This window comes from Myotis daubentonii, chromosome 5 (genome assembly GCF_963259705.1).
Source record: "Myotis daubentonii chromosome 5, mMyoDau2.1, whole genome shotgun sequence".
Classification (NCBI taxonomy): Eukaryota; Metazoa; Chordata; class Mammalia; order Chiroptera; family Vespertilionidae; genus Myotis; species Myotis daubentonii.
Window position 1 is genome coordinate 27,325,798 of NC_081844.1, and position 18,918 is coordinate 27,344,715.

Sequence of the window (18,918 nt, forward strand, 5' to 3'; positions counted from 1 at the left end):
CTTGCACCGCAGGCTCCAAAAGGTCCCTAGAATTCTGCCCTGGGGCACGTGCCAGTCTGCAATCTCGTAGCCACCCACATCATGATTGATTTATTGATTAATGTCTATTTGCCTCTAAACTGCAGTTCTCTAGAGGGACGCCCTTCCTCCCTCTGTGGCTGGTCCATAGCAGGTGCTTCATGTTTGTGGGAATAAATAACCAATCCCCTACTTCTGACCCCCACCCTATCTGTCCAGGCACAGGGGGCCGGGTGAGCCCCAACTCCTCCTCCTCCCCCGACACCCACCCATCCCCAAAGTTCCATACCAGTATAGGGACCCAGTAATAATTGAGGGGCGGTGCTGTGTCCTGAATGATCCTAATACGGTGGGTGAAGAAGAAGAAAGCCAGGATCCCTGGACACGGGGAGAAAACCGAGATGGTTGAGGGTTTTGGCTAAGGGAAGTAGCCCCCTGCCCAGAGAAGGCCCAACCCACCACAGAAGAAGACATGGGGACCCCACAGCCCAATGGGCTTCCTCGCCGGACAGGCTGGGTGAGCAGCACTCACCCACACTACCCACAATCAGAAGTTTGCCCAACAGGAAGAGGAAGTCAGTAACTTTGTCCAGGACAGCCACTCTGCAAGGGAGAGTGAGGAGCAGGTGTGAATGTTGGCTCAGGGGCTGGGGGGAGGGGGGGGGGGGAGGTGGTGAGAAGATGGTGTTTTCTCAGACCTGATGATGTTTCTCATCAGCAGGAAGAAGGCGTTCTTGGCTGAGGTGCAGAAGTTGGTACCATAGATGGCGATCTGGAGGGAGCAGAAGGGAAGGATCAGGGCGCCCGGTGGGAACGAGGGCCCCTCCCTTCCAGGAAGAGCTGGTGGGTTGGTTATGGGTCCCAGGCCACTGACCATGATGTAGGCATTCCTATTGAGGAATCTGATGAACTTCTCCAGGCACCAGAAGCAGCATTTGAGACAGGTCATGAGGAACTTGGCAAACTTGTTGTCGGCAGCTGGGAGAAAATGGAGGGATGTGAGGGTGAGGGAACACCACCACCATCACCCCCCTGCACACCCCCTCCCGCCCTCGACACACACCTCCTCATTACCAGTACACACCCCTGCACAGTGCAGGACTCCCAGAGCCCACCTTCTCAAAGAGAGAAAGAGAGGAGAGCCTCCAGCCAGGACCCTTGGAGGGCATGCCCCCAATGAGGGACCCAATCTTGAAGCTTTTCAGCCCAGCCTCCAAGACAGGAACCAATCACAACCCATACCACTGCTCGGGCCCCGCCTCCCACAGACACCAATCCCTGTAGGCTTCCATGGTACAACCCATCCCCTCCATGGCAGGAACCAATCACCCACGTCTTTCAGCTCTACCTGCCCAGAGTCAGAAACCAATCACTATCCCACACAAGCCTTGCCCTCAAGCAAGAACCCACTCTGACTTCCCCCAGTTCTGCCTCCCCAGTTTAAGGCCAAAGCCCACAGCACACGGGCCTCACCTTTCAGGCGCTGGTCCAGGTACTCCAGCATCACGCGGATGATCTGCACGATGGCCAGAATGAGGGCACCAAAGGCCAGGGAGCCCGTGTGGTACCTGCAGGCCAAGGGCATAGTCAGTGGCTGGGCCAGGCTTCCTCCACCCCATCTCACCCCCACCCCCACCCCCAGCCCATCTGGGGTCCCACCTGAGTGCCCGGCTGAAGGAGGAGAAGAGCGGGAAGGCAGGCAGGTCATCTGGCTTGTGCAGGGCCCAGTAGTAAGAGGCAAAGGCCCCAGCCAGCGTGACCTGGCCCAGAGCCAGCACGAAGTTGGCCAGCCAGAAGAACATGAAGGCATTGAAGATCTGTAGGCCCAGCAGGGCCCGGTGGTAAGCTGACTCACCACCATAGAAGGCGAACTGGCAGTGGGCTCCAGGGCATAGGCGGGACTCGTTGGAGGAGGGGAAGGTCTGTGGGAGAGATGCAGAGCCCAGTCACAACATAGGGACCCGGGGCTCAGAGTGGGCTCTGGGCATCAGGTCTGGGTCAGCTATACCATAGGGTGGGACAGGAGTCACGGGGATCAGAGTTAAGGGGCTGGGGGTTCAGGACTGGGACTTGTATAAGGGGTTCTAGAAGCAAGACTCGGGATCATGGAACAAACTCAGTGGGTGTCAGTGAGGTAGCCTAGGCTATCTGGGGGGTCAGGGTGGGGTCCCGTGTCAGTGGAGTGGCCACATGGACAGGACGGGAGTGGCAGAGATCAGCATAAGGATCGCTGGGGTCAGGATAGGGGCTTGTGGAAGGCAAAGAAGGAGTTCTAGAAGCAGGAACTGGCCATCACTGGGTTAAGACAGGGGTATGGGAGCTGCCAAGTTGGATCTCTTCCCCGCCGTACCCCCATATCCAGCACAGGGCAGACGGCAGGCACCAATTGTTTGTTGAATGGTCCCAAAGTTGGAATGCGAGGTTTCAGATCCTTGATGGGCTGCTGGGGAAATAGCTCCCCCCCACCCCACCCCCACCCCCCAACTCCCCCCTCTGGATACCCACCTCAGGGCTGCAGGTTTTCCCATTAACTGGGCAGGTGTTGACATCCCCGAAGATTTTATAAATAGCTTCGTTGGAAGTGGACAGGAAGCTGGGAGCTCGTTAAGGAATCTCTGAGGTCTGAGATGAGGGACCCCAGGGGCTTGTGAGAAAGCGTCTTTTCCCCCACCAAGTTTTGGGCCTGCCCCCAAGCTGCAGGTCACTTCCAGGCAAGTGTGGTCTTTAGCCATGCCCGGGGTCAGAAATTGGGGCCTGACAGTGGATACACGGCAGTGCTGGCCCAGTAGGCGATGCAAAGGCACAGCAGGAAGAAGGTGACCAGTGGGTACAGCAGGGAGCACATCACATATCCCACAGCCCTGGAGGGGAGCAGAGATATGGGCATGAGGGACCGAGCAGCCCTGGCACCACCCAAGCCTGACCCCCTCACACCCACCTGCTGGCTTCTTTGATGAGGGCAATGGCGATGAGAATTCTCTTCCGTAGAAAGATGAGCAGCAAGATGATGATAACCTCAAGTATGCTCAGAATGATCACTGTCGGGGGCAGAGGGTGGCCACGTCTGCCAGCTGCCTAGGCTCCCACTCCCTCCCGTGCCCAGCTGGGGGCAGGAATGCGGGGTTGGACTCACTGAAAGCCATCCAGGTCTGCCTCAAGTGCAGGTACACGCGGAGGTCTGTCTGAAAGCCGAGATCCACCAGGGAGATGTCGGAGCCGGCTTCACCACGCAGTCGGGCGTACTCCATGTAGCAGTGAAATATACCTGCACAGAGGGGTCGCCGTGCCACCAATGGAGCAAAGCGGGTGCCACCGCCCCAGTTTAGCAGAAGCAAAAATGGAGGCTGAGAGGGGCTGCCATTGCTTGCTCCCGTCTCTGAGCTTTTGCACTAGCTCTTCCCTCTTCTGATACATTCTCTCCCCAACAGATCCTTCGTATCCTCCTGTGCTGAAATGTCGCCTTCTGCTGAGACCTTCCAGAAACCTTTCCCCTTTCTAGAATCTTACCCTCTCACACTCCAACTTCTTATCCCCCTGCTCTGCTTTGATGCCCTAGAGGGTTATCTGTGTTTTGTTTTGTTTTCTTGTCCATCTGCTCCATACCTCCAGGAATATAACTCCACAGGAGCAAAGATTTGTCCTGTTTTATTCAATGCTATAATCCCAGCACCAAGAAAACTGCCTAGGATACAATAGATACTCAGTACATGTTTAATGAATGAATGAATGAATGAATGAATAGGTGTCAGGGTGCTGTATGGTCTGAGGCTTTCCTGAACCCCTTGCAACTCTGTAACAGTGATTCATGGGTAGTAAGGGAGGACATGGGTGTTAATGTCCAGTGGGGTAGCATTAGGAATTTTCAGCATTCCTCTTAGCTCTTGGTAGCAGAAAATTGTAAAATACAGATAAAGTAAAAAAAAAAAAAAAAAGTTTAGTTGCCTAAAATGCCAGCATCCAGAAAGAAACTACTATTAACATGAATATTTTAATATCTGTGCCCTCAGATTGGGTTGCATATCAGGCCATCTTTCCAAATGGAAAGTTTAAATGAATAAATAGGCCCTGCCCAGTGAGGTTCAGTTGGTTGAGCATCGTCCCATACACCAAAAAAGAGTTGCCAGTTGGTTCCTGGTCAGGGCACATGCCCAGGTAGTGGGTTCAGTCCCAGAACGTAAGGGAGGCAACCAATCCATGTTTCTCTCTCACATCAATGTTTCTCTCTCTCTCTAAAATCAATGAAAACTTTTTTCTAAAGCCTCTATAAAAAAGAATAATCAGAATAGAAAGCACTGGGTTTTGAGCTTGGCCTGTTGGTTCCTTCGGTCTCAGCTCTCTCCATTTCCTCCGCATACTACCTTCTTCTCGTTAAGCCTCCTAACTAGCAAATATTAATTATCCCCATTTTATAGAAGAAGAAATTGAGGCACAGGGCGGTTGAGTCACTTGCCCAAGGTCAGAGAGTGAGGAGTTGGCAAAACCGGCATTTGAACCCCCAGCTTTCTGGTGCCAGAGCATGTATCATTAGCCACTGTCCTAAGTAGTCTACTTGCGAATGCCTTTTGGTGTCATAAAATACAGATGTGGGCCCCAGTTTTGAAGACTACGATTTAGCCCATAGGTGGAGGACAAGGTAGAGGACATCTGATGGCTTAGAACAGTGGTTCTCAACCTTCTGGCCCTTTAAATACAGCTCCTCATGTTGGGACCCAACCATAAAATTATTTCTGTTGCTACTTCCTAACTGTCATGTTGCTGCTGTTATGAATCGCCATGTAAATATCTGATATGCAGGATGGTCTTAGGCGACCCCTGTGAAAGGGTCGTTCGACCGCCGAAGGGGTCGCGACCCACAGGTTGAGAACCGCTGGCTTAGAAGATGCTCAATGCGGCAGTGCCAGGTCAAAGGGCATGAGCATTTGGCGGACTCTGAGGAGGGGAGTGGGAAGGGAGGGGGAGACATACCGTAGCCCAGTACTAGAATCACCATGACGATCATCACCCAGACCATGATGCCAGCCAGGAAGCGGAGCAGCACGATGAACAGGAGGCTCATCGCCATGGCGATGACCAGGCCTCTGAGGGACAAAACAGGGGCATGAGCGGTCCCCACCCTCTCACCAGCCTCAGACGGCCCAGCCCAGAAAAGGCCGCCGTTCCTCCCCTCTTACATGACAATCCAGTACCAGGAGACAGTGTAATCCTCAAATATCCGCATGGCCAGCTGCCGAGCCTCCAGGACCCCATTGGCCTTCCTGGGGGAAGGCATACGAGGGTGGCGTCAGACCCCTCCCTGATGGGGCCAGCCCCACGGGATGCTCTGTCCCACCCAGGAAAGCGCGACGCCAGCGTGGTGGGCTGCGGTCCTCACTTAGCGCCCTCCACCAGCTCAGTGATGTTTTTCCGGACGCCGTCCCCATCCTCATAGGTCGTCGCGTTGCCCACCATGAGGACCCCCTTATGGGCGTGGATGGCTGGAAAGCATCGTTGGGCCACTGCATGGAGCAGGGGACAGGACAGCAGTCAAGCCGAGCCCCTGACACCTCCCCACGCCCCACCAGAGCTCACGGGACCCCAGACTCACGCGGTGTGCTAGGAGTGAGGACAGGGGGGCAGTCACCATCCCGAAGCACCTCGGCCACACCCTGTGGAGAGAGGGACAATTAACCCCCCAGACCAGCACCCTCCGCCTGGCCCTGCCTAGGCTCCCCTCACCTTGTTGTTCTGGAAGCCAGGCACGCAGAACTGCTTGTAGTACTCAAAGTCCGGGGAACTGCGAGCATTCAGGTAGGTGAGGTATCGGTTGGGGCACTTCTCCACGCAGATCTTGGGGGAGCAGGAGGCAGGGTTGGGTGGGGTCAGACACCTGATCCCCACTCAAAATAGAAGTTCCACCTCCCATTCACCAGGGAAAAACAAAAAGCTGGGTGAGAAGTCATCACTACAGGAGAAAAAGGACCTGGTGTTCAAAATGGGGGACAGAGAAGGGGGTGGGGAGGGGACAGGTTACCTGGGGGGTGGGACACTGGAATTCCAGCAGGACGAGGGGGCTGGCACACTTCACAATGTTGAAATAAAACAGGAAGGGTTTGTTCCTGGGGATGGGAAAGGGAGATGGAAACTGTCAAAACTCCTCAACCACCCTATATAAAATCCTACCCTATCCTATATAATAAAGAGCTAATATGGAAATTGTCGTCATGTCCTCACACCCTCACACCAGGGCCAGGGGGGACCTGTGGCTGCGACCCTCGCCCTGTGGAGTTTGATGGGGGTGCGGCCGGCCGGGTCTGGGTCTCGCGTGATTTTGAGGTACAAGCAGTTGGGCAGGGACTTGACTCTGGGTCCCCCAGGCTCTAACAGGAGGGAGATTTTCATATACATTTTACTAATTTTCTTTCATCTCTGACGCTTCTATTATAAAAAGAAGGGCAAATAGCAATATTAAAATATTTCCTCTAATTAATTCCCTTTTATTTTATTTATTTTTTTAAATTCCCTTTTAATGTGCATGGATTTTGTGCACCGGGCCACTAGTATCTTAATGAAAGCAACAACAATAACAATAACTGCAGCAGCAGCAACTTCATGTCAAGTACTTTCTAAGCGCTGAACACATATAGGCTCATCTAACCATCACAACAGCCTTATTAGAGTGGGACTGTTAGAATCCCCAGTTTGGAGATGAGGAAAATAGGTTCAGAGAGGTTGAGACACATGCCCTAGGTCACACAGCCAGGGAGTGACATAACCCTCACATGTACAGGTGAAATGAAAGAACTCCCTCTTTTACCTCAGCTGTCATGACCGACATCAGATCCCATAACGTCTCCTCTCTGTCTCTCCCCTAATACGTGGGCCTCCAGAGGACAAGACTCTTAACGTCTCAGTTAATGCTGTGTCCCCAAGGCCTGGCGCAGTGGCTGGGGATGGTGGGAGTTTTATAAATACTTGTTGACTGGACTAACGGATGGCTGGAAGTAGGAGAAGCCTAGAACCTTCTCCCCAGAGCTCACGAAGCCCTCCTGCCCACTCCTCTCCCCAGCCCCACCAGGCAATAAGGAGCTAGACTTACGCATTTTTTGTGCCCTTTTGCCCGCAGAACTCGCCTCGGCTATCAGTGGGGTAGATCACCTTTCGAGGGTCTCCATGGGTCCAAGCTGTGGAGGAATCCAGAGCCACTGAGGCACTGCCTGCCACTCCTCAGCGTCAGTCCCACTCCTGACCCAGAGGCTGTGGCTTCCCTCTCACCCTGGAACCCTGAGTCCTGTTCCCTCCTCCACTCACCTATGATCCCCACGGCCACGTAGCCCACGATGGCCAGGAGGAGGAACACACAGCAAATGATGTCTGTGCAGCCCCTGGGAGCAAGAGACAGTGTCAGGGTGGGCGCCTTGGTGCCCTGAGGATCAGAGACCCATGGGACCCGGTGCACACACTTACACCCATGTGTGATTTGGACATGTTCCTGGCTTACACAGATGCTATACCGAAGGGCACGTACACTTTACATGTTAATGCGTAATGGCACACTGTCCTCAAAGCAGGTGCAGCAACGTGCAGCTCTCTTTTGATTGAGGGTGTCCATTTTTTCACATCGTTACCAGCATTACATATTTTTTTAATTTGAATTATCTTTATAAGGTTAAATATTATAGTGAAAAATAGATGAGCCCCGGCCAGGTAGTTCAGTTGGTTAGAATGTCGTCCCTTATATGCCAAGGGTGCAGGTTCGACCCCTGGTCAGGGAACATACAAGAATCAACCAATGAATACAGAAATAAGTGGCACAATAAATTGATGTGTTTTTTTTTCTCTCTCTCTCCAAAATCAATAAATAAAAACTTAAAAAATATATGAACATGTTAAAAATTAAAACCACAAAATAGGGATGTATACAATAAAGAAATAAATCCCCCCCACCACCACACATACCCTGCCTGCCCATAAGTAACCTGTTAGTTAGTCCTTTGGGTTATTTATTAGGTATTAATGTTAAAAAACTTTTTTCTTAAGTGTGATGATACATCTCCTGTTCTGTGTCTTGCTATTTTTGCTTAATATATTGAGGGATCCATATCATCACTTATGACTCTTGTACATTTTGTTGCTGTTGTTATGTAAATCCTCATCAAGGATATTTTTTTCCATTGATCTTTTTTCTTTTTACTATTCCTCACTTTGACTCACTGGGAAATGCCCACTGTGCCTTCAAAACCAAGGCCAGTTAGCTTCTACCACCTCAGGCACGGATGGCCATCACCCCCCATCCTTCCTGCGTACACACCTCATCCATTCCTTTATTATTGCGAACTCCACAACGTCAGTTATGGTGGTTAGTACCTTGCCTGGCAGAATCAATGTGAATTCAAATTGAACTTATGAATTAACAAACAAATAAGTGAATGAATAAATAAAGCGTTATGAAGACTACTAAATTAATTAAACCAGGAGACTGAGGTGACCCTAATACCTTAGCGATTTAGGCAACAATCCAAAAATCAAAGCCTTTATGTGCCTCACGTTTACAAAATCAAAACGCAAAGGTTGTAAGCCACAGCCCATCAATAATTTTATTAGTTTGTGCACTTTCTCTATAAAACTATCTTCCTGAGCTCCCATCAGTGGAACATGCCTAACCATTTCTGACTTGGTGCAGCCGGAGTTGAATTTGTTTTTGCTAAAATAAACTCTTAAAATGTTTAATATGCCTCAGCTCCTCTATTAACAAGACAGTGAACACAGTCTTCTTGTATCTACTTTTTTGAATAGGTTCCTGTTTGCTTAGGATCACAGGGCGGTTGCTGGAATATTAAAACATAAATGGAGACATGGAAAAACAGTGACGATGTCATAATTAGTTAGACAGGCACTTTGGTGTCTAAAACACCGTCAGACAAATACTAAAAAACTCAGCTATTTAGATCATGAGATCAGATTGATAAAGGGAAAAAGTAATGAATAACTACAATGTTTTTGGTGATTGTTATGCTCAGATTTTCCAAGACAGTTCCGAAGACCTCAGAAAAAGTGATTTTCAGATGGAAATCTGAAGGAATTACCAGATGAGGAGTGGTAGAGGGTAGAGAAGGTGTGGGTGTCCACTGATCTTTTATAGAGAGTGGAAGGGAGGGAAAGGGGAAAGAGAGAGAGAGAGAGAGAGAGAGAGAGAGAGAGAGAGAGAGAGAGAGAGAGAGAATATTGATGTGAAATCGAACCTTATGGTGCAAGGGCCGATGCTCTAACCACCGAGCAACACTAACCAAGGCGGGACTGGTACATTTTAACAGCTGTGTAATATTAACCTAAGCATCCACTGTAACTTAGCTAACTAGTTGCAAAGGATGGACATTCAGATGGTTAGATTTCTGCCATTTTCTAAAAGATAGCTATTTCATACATTTTTGTCCGTGTCTGCAAGGTTTATTAAAACTTTTTTCCCTAGAATTTTAATCTTTGGAACAAAAACATGCACACTTAAAATGTTCACATTTCCATATCCCCTTGAAAAAAACCGCCACAGTTACTTTCAATGCAGAACGTGTGTGTTGATCTACTTACTCTGTGCTAATCCGTGATAGGAAATTCTATCTGGTTATCGTTTTAAATGATACTCCTTTACTCTCCATTGAGTTTGAAACATTTTTCCATAACTTCATCGCCTGCAGTATTTCTTGTCCCAGGCTTTTGCCTGAGTTTCTTTTTTTAAAAAATTCATTTGTAAGGACTCTTTATATTAAGGAAACGAATCCTTTCACCGTCAAGTTGCAAAATATTTATCACCCGTTTGTTGGAGAACAGAGGGGGGAGTGTGAGACACAGGGGTGGGGCAGCCTGAGCAGACACCCCCGCGGCCCACGGGAACCCGGAGCGCTCACCGGTTGTAGATGGGTCCTTTGAAGGTGGGGTCGTACTTCTGCGGCGTCCCTGAAAATCACAGGCAGAGCTGGTGGGCCCAGAGGCGCCGGGAGCCCACCGCCCGCCGACGCCCCTGCGGGGTCCTCGGTCCCCGGAATAAGTTTCAGAGGCGCTGCCGATCCGCCTCGCCCGCCTCCGGGGGAGGACGTGCCCAAGCCCCCAGCACAGCGGCCGGCGCGGAGAGCTGGAGGCCACCCTCTGGGGAGCGGGCTGGCACGCGGGCCGCCAGGGCGCTCGGTGGAGCGGGGAGGGTCCCCGGGGGAACCCCACAGGAGAACGGGGGAGAGGGCTTCAAGGACGGGCCCTCGGGAGGGGGTTTGGAGGGGACTCTGAGAGGCGCTCCGGGGAAGACGGGCGAGGGGTGCTGGCCGGTGCTGGCGGGGAAGGGGGCGCCGCGGGCAGAGCCGGCACCCCCTGCGCCCCCTCCCCGCGGCCAGGCGGGTGCGGGCGGGGCTGCCTACCGTGCTTCCCGTAGTAATGCTGCCGGTCGCCCCCCATCCCTGCGCCGCCGCGCCCGCCGCCGGCTCCCGCGCCCCCTCGGCCTGGGGTCTGGCCCCGTGGGTGTCCCGAGGGAGGGGCGGTCGGACCGACTGGCGGCGGCTCCTCCCCGCAGGGAGCCGGGCGGGGCGGCCCAAACCAGTCCGACCGGCCCCAGCGGAGCGGCTGCCAGGGGACTGACCCGCGGAGGCGGGGGGCGGGCGGGGCCGGGCAGCTGCTCCCGCCACTCACCCGCCGCCGGATTTAGCCCGCCCCGCCCCGCCCCGCCCGCCCCCATCGGAGAACCCCCCCCCCGGGCCCGCCCCCACCCCCACCCCCACCCCCACCCCTCAAACCCCAAAGAGCACCAAATATGACCCCATTCTCTAGGAATGGAAACTGAGGCACAAGGAGGGCGATTTCTAGCCGGGCGCCCGCCACAAAACCGGCGATGGCTGCCCCAAACGCCCAATTGTAAAGTATTTGAGCTGAAAAGTCTCAAATCAAGTGGCTGTATTTTATTTTGAGCTGCACTTAAAAACATTAAATGGCGCCGAAACCGGTTTGGCTCAGTGGATAGAGCGTCGGCTTGCGGACTGCAAGGTCCCAGGTTCGATTCCGGTCAAGGGCATGTACCTGGGTTGTGGGCACATCCCCAGTGGGGGATGTGCAGGAGGCAGCTGATCGATATCTCTCTCATCGATGTTTCTAGCTCTCTATCTCTCTCCCTTCCTCTCTGTAAAAAATCAATAAAAAAAAAAAAAAAAACATTAAATGGCGACAGTTAAATATTGAGAGAGTCCGTATAAAAACCCACACGGCCGCCCTACCCGGTTTGGCTCGGTGGATAGCGCGTCGTCCTGCGGACTGAAGGGTCCCAGGTTCCATTCCGGTCAAGGGCACGTGCCCAGGTTGCCGGCTCGATCCCCAGTAGGGGATGTGCAAGAGGCAGCTGATGGATGTTTCTCTCTCATTGATGTTTCTAACTCTCTATCCCTCTTCCTTCCTCTCTGAAATCAATAAAAATATATTTTAAAAAAATCCACACGGCCAATTTCTTGAAAACTGGCGAATTGGGGCGGGCGGCCCCCATGCCACATTCCTGCCTGGCACCCAGATGGTCCCTGTATGGCCCCCAAAGCTACACACTTGAGTCATCATCCCTGCACACTCTCACAACTGTGAACCCAGGAGCCACCGTTTTGTAGAACAGGGATTTATTGAGCCCCTAGGGGAGCAGGCTCTGGGCTGGATACCGGGTTCGGTGTGTCCTATGGAGCCAACATCCTACTGGGTGGCCCTGAATTCAAATATCCCCCCCCCCCCAACCAGAGAACACTTAGGCCAGCGCCTTGCCTTCCCTGAGCCTCAGTTTCCTCCACTGTGAAATGGGACTAAAGCAAAAAACCAAAACTAGTCAAAGACCAGGCATGGGATGCCAGGAGGTATACAGTTGGCCTGGGGCTTACAGTGGAAATGGATGTACTGTACTGTAGGGTAGGGGTGTACGACCAATGTGGGGATGGGGATACGGCATGGGGGGCAGTCAGAATGGCATTTACAGCCACTGTGGGCTCACACAGCTGACATGGAGGCAGACAGTTGCTACAGGGTGTTTAATCAGTGTGGGGTATACAGTAAGGGTGGAGTATACAGCTAGTGGGAGGTATACCATCGGCGGAGGGTGCAGGCAGCCGGCTATCCTCCCCACACCAACCTTCCACCCCCATGTGAACCGTATCCCCCCTCAGTTTCACTGCATCTCCCACCAGTCATGGGGCCAGTTGTATCCTTTACAGTGTAGTTACCTATACACAGCTGGCATGGGGGTACCGTGGGCAGGAATGTATATTCAGTGTGGGCATACAGTTAACATGGGATTATCCAGTGTGGCCGCACACAGTTGGCGCTCAATAATTGCAGCTGCTGCTTCAGAGTCCCGCCCCACGCCTGCCCCACTCTGACCGCTGACCCAGCATTCCTAGAGAAAGGCCGCCTCCTCCCAGGGCCCACAGCTGTGAGGCCCCACCTGACCCCTGGCCCGCAGACCTCAGCAAGCAGGCGAGGCTCAAGGCTTCCGGCCGTGCCCTCGGATGACCAGGTCTCCCAAAGAGATCCTGCGGCTCCTGAGGTCCCTGCCAGCTAGTCCCACCCCGGCCGTCTGAGTGGTGCCCAGGCCGCAGCTTCTTCTCTTCCCAGACACACCAGGCCTCTCGGGGTGACTCCTGTAAATCAGGACCTCAACCAACTCCATCCTGATGATCCCCAAAGGTCCATCCCTGGGAAGGCCTGGCCCCCAAGCCGCACGCCCCTGAGACACCTATCTCCCGGTGCCCCACAGGGGTTCTCATGGGCACCTCACACGCAGCACCGCCACATCCGATCCCCTCCCCATCGGCCCCCTGGACTCAGAAACGGGAGCGCTGTCTTCCAGAGCACTCAGTCCAGAAACCTGGGATGTCTCTCTGCTTAACATCAACATCAGCGCTGCCTTCAGAATCTACCCAGTATCCAAATGCTTCTCACCCACTCCTTGGCCCGAACCCTGCCACATGGCGGTCATCTTCTGCCTGGACCAGTGTAGGTGTCTCCACCCGTCTCCCAGCTCCCACTCTTACACCCGTCCCCCCCCCCCCCCCCCCCCGTGTTCCTCCCAACGCAGCCAGCGGAGCCTGTAAACACCGGGGTCAGGGCACATCCTTTCTCTGTCCAGAACCCTCCATGGCTCCCACCTCATTCAGAAGAGAAGCCCCACTATAGCCCACAAGGCCCTGTCCCCCCACTGCCCTCACCTGCTCCCTCTCTCCCTTTCGCTCATTCCACTCTAGCCTCACTGGCCTTCTGGTTACACCGAAAACCCACCAGGCCTGGTCTCAACGCAGGGCCTTTGCACGCGTTCCCTCCGCCTGGCAAGCTCTTCCCTGAGAGTCCATGTGGCTCCGCCTCCTTCAGGCCTCGGCTCACAGCGCCTCCTCTGAGAAGCTTTCTCTGACCAGCCTCTAAAACAGCACCCTCTCCCCTCCATTAAAATCACCTAATTTTATTTCGTTTCTTACCACCGCCTGGCATGTCCCACACGTATGCATTGGTTGGTTGGTGCCCGCGCCCATGCCCCGAGGCAGGGTTTATGTTTGTTTTGTTTGTGGTGGTGTCCCCGGTGCCCAGCACAGTGCCTGGCACACAACAGGCCCTGAAGAAGTGTTTGCTGAATGAATAACCGCTCTATATAATCCATGTATATGCAGTTGAGCCCTGAGCATTGGGTTTGAACTGTGCAGATCCACTTAGGTGCGGATATTTTAAAGTAAATATGTACAGTACTGTAAATGTATTTTCTCTTCTTATGATTTTCTTTTTTTTAAATATTTTAAAATTGATTTTTAGAGAGAAAGGAAAGGGAGAGAGAGAAACATCAATGTGAGAGAGAAACATCAACCTGCTGCCTCCTGCACACCCCACCATACCGGGGATCGAGCCTGCAACCTTTTAGTGCACGGGATGATGCCCAACCCACTGAGCCACACAGGCCCAGGCTCTTTAAGATTTTCTTAATAACGTTCCTTTTATCTAGCTTACTTTATTGTAAGAATACACTATATAATACATATACAAAATATGTGTTAATCAACTGCTTGTTATCGATAAAGCTTCTGGTCAATAATAGGCTATTAGTAGTTAAGTTTTGGGGGAGTCAGAAGTTACAGATTTTCCACCGAGTGGGGTGTCAGTACCCCTAACGCCCATGTTGTTCAAGGGTCAAATGTATACTTAAGACTGAAAATGGAAATGTAGCTTAGCGTTTTCCAGGTGTATATATTTAAAAAATTAATTTGAGCACTGGCCAGTGTGGCTCAGTTGGATGGAGCATTTTCTCGTACACCAAAGGGTGGTGGGTTTGATTCCCAGTTGATCACTGGTCCGGGTGAGTGTGGGAGACAATGGATCCGATGTTTCTCAGCTCACTCATGCTCTCACTCTCTCTCCCTCTCTCTCCCTTCCTCTCTCTGGAATCAATTAAAAATATTTAAAAAATTAATTTGTGAATTTTATACATAAAAGAATTTAATACATGACAAATGTGGAATTTCCAGTTGGCAGAGAAAGGATAAGTCAGTGACTGGCTTGGCTGCATTTGGAAGAAAATAAAGTTAACTCCACCACTATACATAGCAAAACAATTCCACATGGATTAGTCATGCAAGTACATGAAAACTCAACATGATTACAAGTATGAAGGGAAAACACAGGGGCATATTTCTACCATCTGAGAGGGAGGTGAGACTGGTAAGCATGTGGAGGAGAGAGAAAGAAACACTGAAAGTTCCTGTGTCAGTTAAATGGCGGCCAGACTGGCCGAGGGGGAGCAGCCACGCAACAGCTGGAGCTAACAAAGAGGGGCCTTTCAGACACTGGCTCTGCTCTCCCCCCTCTGGAGGTCCTATCGTCCACCCACGTCACAGCAGAGGAACCCGAGGCTCAGGGAGGGGAGGCAGCGAGTGGTGCGCCCCTGCACCAGGTGTGATGGGTGGGTGGGAGCCACTGAGGGTGTCTGGACAGAAACGTAACCAGGCCAGGCTGCGAGAGGCACGGAGGGAAATCTCAGACAGCTCTCGTGGCTGCCAATGACCTTGCTGTGTAAACGTGAGTTATCCCTCCCTAAGATGGAACTAAAGATGCAGAGACGGGCACCTGGCCGAGGCCTGGCTCAGGGCCTGGCCTGGTGGGCACTCGGGGAATACAAAAGGGAACATTGGTACCATCACCTCATGGATTCCACTAGCTCTTACTAATATTAGTGGATGGGGAAGGAAGGAAGGAAGGAAAGGCGAGGCAAATACTGATGGTTTCTGATAATGAGCCTGGACCAAACCCTACAGGATGAGGACGTGCTGAATCTTTGCAACGATGTTGCAAGGTAATAATAAGAAAAGTACAAATGTCCCAATGCCTCCCTTTACTGACCTGTTTGCCATGTGCCAGGTACTCTTCTCAAACATTACACAGTTGACCTCAGTTCATCCTTACAGCAACTTTGTGAGGTTGATTCCATCATTCTAACCCCCATTTGACAGATGCAAAACTGAGGCTCAGAGAGAAATATTGTTCAGGTGGCCACAAAGATGGTGAGCAACAGAGCCAGGCCCAGCTCCTATGTTAGTTGTCTGTATGAGTTTCCTACGGCTCCTGTAACAAATCACCACCAACTTTGTAGCTTAAGACAACACAAAAAAATGTATGAGGTCAGATGCCCAACGTGCATCTCACTGGGCTCCAATCAAGATGTTGGCAGGACTGCATTCCTTCTGTAGACTCTCTTTCTCTGCCTGTTCCAGCTTCTAGAAGCCTCCCCCTTTCCTCGGCTTGTGGCCTCTTCCTCTTATTATTACCTTGCAACACTGTTGCAAAGATTCAGCAAGTTCCCGTCTTCAAAGCCAGCACTCCCATCAAGGACATACCTGTTTCTATTGTCACTGTCTCCTCTGACTCCTCCCAACCTCTTTATAAGAAACATTGTCCCTGGCCTACCTGGATAATTCAGGATAAATTTCCTATCTCAAAATCCTTAATTTATTTTACTTATTTATTTCCATTAATCCTCACCTGAGGATATTTTCCCCATTGCTTTGTAGAGAGAGAGAAAAGGAGGGAGAGGGAGAGAGACAGAGGAGAGAGAAACATCGATATGAGAGAGATACATCGATGGTTGCCTCCTGCATGAGTCCGACCAGGGCCCGGGCCCTGGAGAAGCCTGCAACCGAGGTACGTGCCCTTGACCAGAATCGAACCCGGGACCCTTCGGTCCGAAGGCCGGCACTCTATCCACTGAACCACGCCGGCCAGGGCTCAAAATCCTTAATTTAATCCCTCTGCAAATTCCCTTCTGCCATGCACAGTAATGTAGACACAGGTTCCAGGAATTAGGATGTGGACATCTTTGGGGGGACCGTTATTCTGTCTGTCACAGTGTCTTTACCATTTAGGCCAGGAGTCAACAAAATGTCACCAGTGGGACAGATCCACCCACTGCTTGCTTTCATGTAATCCAGAGCCGCAAGTGGTCTTTACATTTTTATTTTTATTTTAAATATATTTTATTGATTTTTTACAGAGAGGAAGGGAGAGGGATAGAGAGTTAGAAACATCGATGAGAGAGAAACATCGATCAGCTGCCTCCTGCACACTCCCCACTGGGGATGTGCCTGCAACCAAGGTACATGCCCTTGACTGGAATCAAACCTGGGACCCTTCAGTCCGCAGGCTGACGCTCTACCCACTGAGCCAAACCAGTCAGGGCGGTCTTTACATTTTTAAATGGCTGAAAAATATCAAAAGAGGAAGACTATTTTGTCATGTGACAATTACGTGAAATTCAAACGTCAGTGGTCATCAATCAAGTTTCCAGGGCACACAGCCATGCTCATTTTCATAGTCTGGCCGCTTTCACACGACAAAGGCAGACCTGAGTGGCAGCAACAGACTGTACTACACGTGGCCCGGGAAGCTGGAAACTTTTATTCTCTCAGCTTTTACAGAATTTTCCACTTCCTGGTCTCTAGGCCATGAAGCAACATGCTGAGCTGGGTCTGTGCTGGCGTGTTTCATGTGCTCTCCTTGTAACAACTGGAGGCCGTGAGGCGTGTCATTTACTCCCCAGCGACACAGGCCAGGAAACCAACAAGTTCTTTTTCTCTCCAGGCTGCCGTTTTCCTGTCTGGAGAACGAGACTAACACCTGCATTTGCTTCACAGGTGTTGCCAGGACTCGATACTCAAAAAGCACTTAGCCCAGGCCTGGGGTACAAAGCTGCAGCAAACACTAACCGGGGACGTGGTCCCATTCGACAGAGGGACAAACTGAGGCCACTGGCTTAGACCGCAGAGCTGGTGCGTGGAGCTGTAAAACAAACCAAGGCCCCTCTGGCTCCAACCCAGGCCTGTTCTTTGGCAGCTCCTGGGCGAGACAGAGCTAAATATGCAACAATGGTAGGGGGGGAAGGCGTGGGAAAGCTGAGCCATTAGGCCAGACTAGGGGTGGAAGTGAGGGGTGGAGACGGCCCTTGAGTCCTGGCTTTGCTGGGCACCATGGTCAGCCCACCCCGAGCAATGGGCGTGGGAGATAAGAGAACCAACACAGGCTGCCTGGTGACGATGCTGGTGCCAGGACATCAAGTGCCACCCAGCCCCCACGGCTGCCGTATACTGGCCAAGTCCCCAAGCCTACAGAGGCCCAAAGCCTCGCCCATGCAGCCAGTCTGGCTCACCCCACCTTCCCAGAAGTCTGTGCCTGATGAGATCCTTTGACAAAAGGTTTGGGGACAGCATGTGGGAGGGAAAGCTGGAAGCGATTCTATTCGTCATAAAGCTAAGAACAAATACAGAGTGCCTACTGTGTGCCAGGCATTTACTTCTAGAAACTCATGTCAGCCTCACAAGACTCTGAGGGCAGATGGTACAATATAGGAACTGAGTCACAGAAATGTTGAATTACTTGCCCGGAATTACACAGCCAGCAGTAGCTGGGATTTGAACTCTGCTCCTGACACCATATTCTTAAATTCTATGATAAATGAATAACTCTAAATAACTGAGCATTTGCCATGGACCAACTTCTGGGCTAAATGCTGTACTCACGTCAGTTCACTGAACCCTGGAGACGGAGGGAGCTCATACTGCTGTTACCCCCATTTTATGGATAGAGAAACTGAGGCTCAGGTAGACGAAAGGTATTGATACAAAAGGCTCATGGATACGAAAGGCAAAGATGGTACAGAACTGGGAAGAATGGATCTGGGACTGGAACAGAGCCAAGGCTTGGCTCCGGAACCTGGCTGGGAGTCAGAACTCTGTGGTTAGCTTTTCCTGTAGATGTGTTTTTTTAGCCTCTTGGTACTAGGTGATATAAGTACTCAACTAATCTTATTGCCTCTGCTCTGGCCTCCTGGTTTCTGCAATTGCAGCCCCTCGGGGCCAGGGCACGTCTGTGAACACCTGAGCCAGACCAGGCTCCTCCTCGGCTTAGAACTCTCAGTGGCTCCCATCTCCCAGGACAAAGTTCCAAATCCTGCCCTCACCTCCTCCCATTCTTCCCCTTGATCCCTGTACTCCAGCCACACAGGCCTCCTCACTGATCCTCAGACACAGCAGACAATCCCACCCCAGGGCCTTTGCATAGACAGTGAGTGCCCTCTGCCTGACACATACCACACTGCTCCCTCCCTCATTCCTCTGGTCACCTCAGGCTGGCTTTCCCTGGTCCTCCCATTTAAAATTTTAAACTTTCCCTCGAGGCCCTCTATATCACTCTCAACCCTCTTTCCTGCTTTATTTTTCTCCAGGGCCCTTCTCTGGCATTTTAAGAATTTTCCTCATTCGCCTAATGTCTTGTCTGGTTTCCTTTCTAGAATGTCAGCTCCAGAAGTGCAGTGCTTGCTGCGCCTCAAGCATTTAGAACAGACCCCAGTACACGGTACCTGCAGGATAAATGTTTGCTGAGGGAAGTTATGAA

The 18,918-nt window shown here is 51.7% G+C and overlaps 1 protein-coding gene across 4 annotated transcripts in view; it reads right to left on the reverse strand.

The window, feature by feature from the left end:
• SLC44A2 (solute carrier family 44 member 2) overlaps positions 1 to 18,918 on the reverse strand; it is a 28,235-nt gene that overhangs the window by 2,964 nt on the left and 6,353 nt on the right. For 2 of the 4 annotated variants that reach the window (XM_059696800.1, XM_059696802.1), the window contains exons 1-20: positions 10,398 to 10,575; positions 9,897 to 9,945; positions 7,306 to 7,379; positions 7,094 to 7,178; positions 6,029 to 6,113; positions 5,734 to 5,844; positions 5,603 to 5,663; positions 5,390 to 5,513; positions 5,190 to 5,273; positions 4,984 to 5,096; positions 3,152 to 3,283; positions 2,957 to 3,056; positions 2,787 to 2,879; positions 2,524 to 2,611; positions 1,678 to 1,940; positions 1,492 to 1,586; positions 893 to 996; positions 717 to 790; positions 551 to 621; positions 308 to 396 (exon numbers count right to left, since the gene is read on the reverse strand). In XM_059696800.1, the coding sequence (XP_059552783.1) occupies positions 308 to 396; positions 551 to 621; positions 717 to 790; positions 893 to 996; positions 1,492 to 1,586; positions 1,678 to 1,940; positions 2,524 to 2,611; positions 2,787 to 2,879; positions 2,957 to 3,056; positions 3,152 to 3,283; positions 4,984 to 5,096; positions 5,190 to 5,273; positions 5,390 to 5,513; positions 5,603 to 5,663; positions 5,734 to 5,844; positions 6,029 to 6,113; positions 7,094 to 7,178; positions 7,306 to 7,379; positions 9,897 to 9,945; positions 10,398 to 10,434 (1,932 nt within the window). In that variant the 5' untranslated portion in view covers positions 10,435 to 10,575. Of the gene's footprint in view, positions 1 to 307; positions 397 to 550; positions 622 to 716; positions 791 to 892; positions 997 to 1,491; positions 1,587 to 1,677; positions 1,941 to 2,523; positions 2,612 to 2,786; positions 2,880 to 2,956; positions 3,057 to 3,151; positions 3,284 to 4,983; positions 5,097 to 5,189; positions 5,274 to 5,389; positions 5,514 to 5,602; positions 5,664 to 5,733; positions 5,845 to 6,028; positions 6,114 to 7,093; positions 7,179 to 7,305; positions 7,380 to 9,896; positions 9,946 to 10,397; positions 10,576 to 18,918 lie in introns of those variants that run through there. The other 2 variants (XM_059696803.1, XM_059696801.1) reach the window with 2 other exon arrangements.